Source organism: Phoca vitulina, unplaced genomic scaffold (genome assembly GCF_004348235.1).
Source record: "Phoca vitulina isolate PV1807 unplaced genomic scaffold, GSC_HSeal_1.0 scaffold22, whole genome shotgun sequence".
In the NCBI taxonomy this organism is placed as follows: domain Eukaryota; kingdom Metazoa; phylum Chordata; class Mammalia; order Carnivora; family Phocidae; genus Phoca; species Phoca vitulina.
The window spans coordinates 45,771,740-45,779,471 of record NW_022589725.1 but is presented as its reverse complement, the minus strand read 5'-3'; the positions used below and the strand labels follow the sequence as shown (position 1 = coordinate 45,779,471).

Here is a 7,732-nt window from a genome sequence, read left to right as displayed (position 1 = left end):
AAAAAAAGGCATTCCTCTCCTTTGTTCTCTGGTCTTATCTGTGATTTTGTTGTAGCTTGCTTGTCCTGGATTGCAATTCTCTGCTATACTGAATAAGCCCAGGTTTGAATACCTGGCAGTTTTACCATTTAAGGTTAACATATCCATCAACAGTCATCTTAAATGAATAAATTTTTGAAGAAATTATGTACTAATACAGTATCTCTAAGATCTATTTTTTATAACACGTATAGCATGCTAACATTCTTTTGATAAAAATGAAAAAATAAGAATATGCGTGTGTACACAAACATAGTACATGTAACGAAAGAACATGGAAAAAAAAACTAGTGAAATTGCTTTCTCCAGGGAAGGGGAAACAGTGACTGAAAGAAGACTTTTTTTTTTTTTAATTTTCACTTTTGTACCTTTGAAATGATTAGCTATAGGAACGTGTTATCTTTTAAACAATAAACACAATTTAAAAAATTCCTTCCTTAAGTTAAATACTCAGAGAACTCTTATTTAAAAAAAAATAAAAATAGTATATTCATTATCTATACATTTAATTATTTGATTCCTCAGCTTTCTCTATCACACTAATTGGCAGGAGGGATTTTACTCCCTAACATACACCATGGTTTGTTTTGTTGTCAAAAAATACTGAAACAAGTTTCCTCAAGATAGGCTACATAACACAAACCTAAAGCTTGACCCAAAATGGGTTCATATCATCTCGTGTTAATTAGAAAAGCCAGGCTTATATCTCAAAAAAACTCTATTACAGTGTCAGACGAGGGAATGCAAGCATCATTAAAGCAATTATGCAATTTATAATATAGCTATAAATTTGACAGCATTCAGAGACCACTACCAAATGCACAGTTACATGTGCACATTAAATGGCTCTTAAGTAGACTTCAAGAGGTCAGGCAAAGGATTGCTAGGTTAGTTCCCTGTGCCCCATATCCCTCAAGGGGCTGACCACAAACTATTTGAAAGCTCTTTTATGCTGGGATGGAAGGCCAATGAATTGATATTCTTATCAAATTTCATACACACTTCCCACAGGAAATGTCTCAATAAATGGTAACAATAATAAATATTACATAAACGTATAGTAATAATAAATATTACATAAACATATATGCATATGAAATATTAAGTATTAAGCAACAATTAAAAATAAGGGCTATGTAGAAATATGCAAAAAAAAAAGTTCATAATATGACATTCAACAAAGCAGAACAGAAAGGGAAAGCTCAAGGAATTTTAGTGAATAAAAGTCCCCAAGTCTTACTGTTGAGCAACAAGGCCCTTCTGAATGAGTGGCAGGTCCCACCTTCTGATTCTTCTACTACTCTGCCCACTCACTCTGCCTCAGCTACACTGGCTTCCCTGCTGTGTCTTGAAAATACCACACCTAACAATTAATACTTGCCCTAACATCTTTGCTCTAGCGGTTCCTGCTCCCTACAATAGTCTCCCAGACCTCTGCATGGCTAACTCCCTTACCCCTTTTATAATTCTATGATATTGTTATTATCATCCTCACTATTACAATAATTTGACAAAAGTCAATTAGACCATAAGCTCCATGTTGACAGGGGACCTAAACATCTTGCTCTCTGCTGTACCCGTAGTGTCTGAGTGCCAGGGATAATTGTATGGTCTATAGAGAGATATTTGTTGAATGAAATAAAGTTATATTTTCTAATTTTTCTATAATGAATATGCATTTCTTATATAACAAAGTACACATATTATGATTGCAACTATGTAAAAAAATAAATATATCCGCCAATACGCAAACTACATCTTATTAAGGTGGTAGAATTAAGAGTGGTGTCAACTTCTCAGACTTAAAAAATATTATCATATATTCTTCAGTTATTAAAAATAAATCTTCCCATAGTGTTTCCTTAGAGAACATTCTTTCATTTGAAAGCTTTTAACTGAGAAAACAGGTTATACATATGTAGGATTCATGACTAGAAAAGAAACATGGGTGTGTACCTATTAAGTTGGTACATTGTTGGAAATATCGCATTTGTCATTTCATTGAAATTACCCTTGCTTTGATCTCCTTAATAATAAAAACATAACAGAATGACAGAAAAAATTAAATAGCAAGAAGGGAAGAAATAATGTTGCTCAAATCAAGAAAAATTAACTGCCAATGAAAAAGAGCACCAAACTAAGAAATACAAATATGTTCACAAATAACTTCTAGATCCATAGAACAAATTTAATGCATGTAGCATAAAGTATTTGATAATTCTTTGCTATCTTTAATTGTATTATAATATATAATACATTTTACCCATATTCATAATTTAAAAAGAACTCAGGTATATTTCTTTGCAAAGTATCCTAATATTTTCTTGTATTTTGATATTTTAGACAGATAAACATAGACTGATGCAACTACATGTACACTAAAATCTAACCATGTTAAACAAAAAAAAAAAGAAAAGAAAAGAAACACCCAACATCATGAAAATTATTCATGGAAAAAAGAGAGAGAGTAATGTACCTATGAAGTAAATGTACATTATCTTTGGATAGTAAGACTTTTTTACAGTTTGTAGCTTTCCAAATTTCTATTATTTTTATAATACAAATAAAAAGTGTCTGCAAAATGTGCTCAAATACATTATTGCCATCAAGTGTTAAATGGTAGCATGTTACCTTAGATGGGCAGTTTTTAGGCCGCAAAACAGAATGAACTAAATAATACAAATACAAACTTAAATCCCTCTATTTAAACTAAGTCTGACAAGAAAAGGAAAGTACTCTTTGAAATAAAATAAGACTCAAGTTCTTACACAGCTAAACCCAGATAAGTGAGTAACAGCTTTTAACCACTGACAGGAAAAAGAAAAAGAAACCACAAAGTAATTTTCTAAAATCAACACTACTAAGTTATTATATGATATACACTCACACCCAAAAGAGCCCTCAATCTAAAAAAAAATGTGCTCATAATGTATATGTTGAGGTAAATCAATGTACAGATCTTAATTTACACTCAAAGAAATGCATTTTAAAGTAAAATATATCTAGATCATTTAAAAAAAAAGAAATGCATTTTACCAGCTTTCAAAAAACAGTAAATACCTACGCAACTAATAACATTTCTCATATCTGAAAAGATGAATCTGGAGGAAGAGCACGAGAGGAACAAGAGAAAAACCACTCTGTAGCAGTACGAACTACAACACAGCTTAACATGAAGTATCCAGTGGAGATGGAGTATCCTATTGCTCCTCAAACTACTCTAAGAACTGATCTGAGATTTCCAATCCAGCATAGAGAATGCAACAGACTTTAACAAAATACTGTTTAAAATAGTTCAACAAAGAGGCTATTAGACTGGGGAGCTCTCATGCCTTCAGCAGGGTACCCTAACTAAACAAATCAAATTCTAAAGCAGTCAATGCACTTGAATCTAAGAAAACAAAACTCAAGACAAACTAATCATCAATAGCCAAGCAGATTTCCTTGAATTGGAGAAAATGAACCTCAAGTAAAACTATTATAACCACCAAATAACTAAATTTTCCCCAACAAGGCAAACATTTATGTTATAGCCAATTAAATAATTTCTTTACTCTGCTTCCCTGTCTTTTCTATAAAAACCTCTGCCCTAGGCCCCACCTACAGAGCCACCCCTAACCATTTTCAGATTTGGTGCTATCCCACTGGAATCGCTGTTTGTTCGAATAAACTTTTCAAAATTTATCGTTTTACAATACCATTAAAAAACACTAGAAAATGGGGCCCCTGGGTGGTTCAGTTGGTTAAGAGGCTGCCTTCAGCTCAGGTCATGATCCCAAGGTCCTGGGATCGAGCCCCACATTGGGCTCCTTGCTCAGCAGGGAGCCTGCTTCTCCCCTGCCTGCCACTCCCCCTGCTTGTGCTTGCTCTCTCCTTCTCTGTGTGTCAAATAAATAAAATCTTAAAAAAAAAAAAAAACACTAGAAATGAAATAAAACAAACATACAAAACACAAGTCCAAATGTTTCTAATTATTATTGAACTTGATAAAATTAGTAATTTGATGACTACTACACAAGTTTTAAACACTGTTTCTATACTGACTTGTGTTAGAGAACCAATAAGCAAGCACTTTGAGTACTCCCAGGCTAGAGCCTGGCCCACTGACACCTTCCTCTAGCCTCTTGCTCCAAAGCCCTAAATGGACGTTCAGAGGAAGCCCCAAGGCTAAGCAAAGCACTGCAAACACAATGCTTGAAACATGTCACCCCGTGCATAGCTGACCAAGGCCCATTAGTTGTGTGAGATAAGCCATCTGCAAATCCATTCTATCAAGATTTCTCTTCCAATAACTTTTTCCTATTAACTTAAAAAAAATGGCATGTGAAAATTATGTACATGGTAAAATGAGTTTCACATCTCAAATCTAGAAAAAACAGAACATAAATCCAACAGCTAGGTAAGTATTTGCTACATTTTGATCTATCATTCATTTAACCCCTTCAACATATTTCTTTGGTTAACATCAGGTACTGGATTTATATTAAAAGCAGAAAAATATATCAAGCAAATAAATATGCTTCAGTCAGAAATCATCAATGATTCACCCATTTCTAATCTTCCAAAAGTTTTCCATCACTAAAAATGATATGGCTTTCTAGGAATCCACATTAGAAACTGCTTTATTTACTCAATTTGAACAAGAAAGGATAACCTTGGATTTGGCATAATCTGAACAAAGGTAAACACGTGTGAATGAACTGAACATCTGTTGACTTTATCTACTACTATTTCTCCAAATGTGAATGTTATGGTGCTACAAAGTCATTTCACCCAAGTAGGTCCACTATTTCATAAAATTATATTCAGTTTTCCTTTGGCTACAAGATTTCATCTCTGTCAGAAATATTCAGACAGATTTGTTTCTAATGAATAGACATTAGCATCTGGTAAAATTTTTGTTTTCCTCATTAAGAAAAATCCTGGGTGGTTCAGTCAGTTAAGTGTCCAACTCTTGATTTCCACTCAGGTCATGATCTCAGGGTTGTGAGATTGAGCCTTGCGTCGGGCCCATGTGGGGCTTTGTACTCAGCAGAGAGTCTGCTTGAGATTCTCTTTCTCCCTCTCCCTCTGCCTCTCCCCCATCTCTCTCTCTCAAATAAATAGATAAATCTTTAAAAAGAAAGAAAGAGGGACACCTGGGTGGCTCAGTTGGTTAAGCGTCTGTCTTGCCATGGACAAGTTATCGGATTTTTCTAGGCCTCAGTTTTTCTATTCAGGCCCTTCACAGGGATGTTGTAAAAGAAAAACGAGAAAGCATATAAAATGTATTAAAAATGTGAAGCCATACACTGAAGGTACCTAGTTAGAAATATAACTATGCTTTACACCCAGCTATTAGGGATTCACCCACAAGCAGCACCAAGTACCACAGATTGCTTACTACCACACTGAGAAATGACTTTCCAATTTTAGTTTCCACCTTCTGGAAGGCATAAACATTTCATTTTTAGAAGTGCTGTAGAAGAAAGAGGGAATAGGGAAGAGGAAAAGCCACAAGTGGAAAAAAATTACTGAGGCAAAATGGTTGCTTGTTACAAGTCAAGGGGTTACTTGAGGTTCAAAGAGCAATACCAACCAAAACAAATGAAAATATTTATGTTCAACATCCCCATACGTATCTGGGCTAAATTAGGAACCATCAATAGCAATTTAAAAGAACTTGCAGGGCGACTGGGTGGCTTAGTCGGTTGGGTGTCTGCCTTTGGCTCAGGTCATGATCCTGGGGTCCTGGGATCCAGCCCCACATCGGGCTCCCTGCTCGGCGGGAAGCCTGTTTCTCCCTCTCCCTCTGCCCTTCCCCCCTTGCTTGTGCTCTCTACCTCTCTCTCTCTTTCTCAAATAAATAAAAATCTTTAAGAAAAAATAAATAAAAGAACTCGCTAAAAAAAAAAAAAGAACTTGCTACACCAATATAAAAACCAAAAAGAAAAAATAAGGCCACAGACTACAAAATGTTACAAATATGCATGAAAAAAAGTAGCCACATATACACCTGAGTGCTCCTCCCACCCCCAAACCCTCCAACAAAACAGTAAGGTTGAGGAGGAAACAACAGGAATATGACTTTGTCATATTCTCCCTTTAGATGGAGACACACTTGAACATCTCCTTCTAAGCAAGCAGGGAATACAGAATTAGATCTGTCAGAATGATGAGACGGAAGAACAGACAAAGAAGCTTGAAAACATGACTAACAATGCAGAGTATATGCACATAACTGAGATGAGGTGAGTACTGGCAACTGTGCTACGTTAGTGGACATTTAGACATACAACTTTTAGTGATGTTATTAATGACTCTATTACACTGCTGTCAAAAATACTTTTTAACCATTTCTATTATATAATACAATATGTCTGACATGTAGTTATACATTCAGAAAACAAAATCATCTACTGTCATTACTTTGTGTATCTAAAAACTTTAAAACTTACTAGATTCCACTGTCATCTGAAGCAAACTATCAATGACATTAGAGAGGAGTCCTTTACTGGATATCCGGAGATGATTTAGTATTACTGGAACAGCTTGATACTCCAAAAACAAGACTTTTCCTTCATCTGTCTTCAAGTCCAAACAGAGAGAATCAAATGCCTGAGCCAGGTAGTCAGCTGAAAAACAGTACGTTAAATCAACTGCCATTATCAGTAATAGCTGGAAAGAAAAAAGGAAAGGAAAGGAAAAGGAATAGGAAAAGGAAAAGGAAAAGGAAAAGGAAAAAAAGAAAGAAAGACGAAAGGAAGGAAAGGAAGAAAGAAAGAAAGGAAGAAAGAAAGGAAGGAAGGAAGAAAGAAAAAGAAAGAAAGAAAGAAAGAAAGAAAGAAAGAAGGAAAGAAAGAAGGAAAGAAAGAAAGAACCATCACTTAAATTTAAAAGGGAAACAAAAATTAAATGACCAGAGATCACTGGCTAAATTTAGAATGTTAGAACCCAAATGCTTGAAATGAGGAGAGAAGAGAAATTACACTACGATGGGGTAAATTTCATTCATATTTTAACACCAAAATAACAATAAATTCCATTTCTTTTTTATTACAAGAAAACAGTTGATGTTTAATAGTAAAGACCACAGTAATGTTTATTTTTCATATTTGATAACTACCACATGCTTCCAAAAGTGTTTTTATCTTTACCCAGCTTTTGAGATATTTTTTTGTTGCTAAGTGTTTACCTACTTCAAAATGTAACTTTATGCAAACTTTTAAATGAGGATTTTTGTCTCTTAATAAAGATCAAACAGCCATTCAAAGACAACTTCAGAGGACTAGATGTGCTCTAGTGTTACCTTTTGTATATATCTGCCATTAACACAGCATGGTTTTGCCAAGGCCAATGTTATGATGGCACCGACTAGATCAGAATCCCTGGAACTTTTTGAGTTAGTGTTTTAGGTTCCTTTGGATAATACCCAGAAGTGGAATTGTTGTATCATCTGATAGTTTTATTTTTAATTTTTGTTGAACTCCATACTGTTTTCCATAGTGGCTCCATTTTCATTTCAATAGTTTTACCTTAGCCAAGACATGGAAACATGTATCTGTTACCTAAGTATATATTGATGGATGAATGGATAAATAAAATGTGGTATATATACTTAAAAAAAAGAATCCCTCGAACTTTCTTTATTTTCATATGGTAGTTCTATTTTTAATTTTTGGAAGAACCCCCATCCTGTTTTCCATAGCGGCTA

The 7,732-nt window shown here is 34.5% G+C and overlaps 1 protein-coding gene across 6 annotated transcripts in view; it reads right to left on the bottom strand.

Annotated features, from left to right (window-relative positions):
• CCDC138 (coiled-coil domain containing 138) overlaps nucleotides 1–7,732 on the bottom strand; it is a 139,805-nt gene that overhangs the window by 33,663 nt on the left and 98,410 nt on the right. For all 6 annotated transcript variants that reach the window (XM_032419466.1, XM_032419468.1, XM_032419469.1 and 3 more), the window contains one exon: nucleotides 6,477–6,653. In XM_032419466.1, the coding sequence (XP_032275357.1) occupies nucleotides 6,477–6,653 (177 nt within the window). The remainder of the gene's footprint in view (nucleotides 1–6,476; nucleotides 6,654–7,732) is intronic.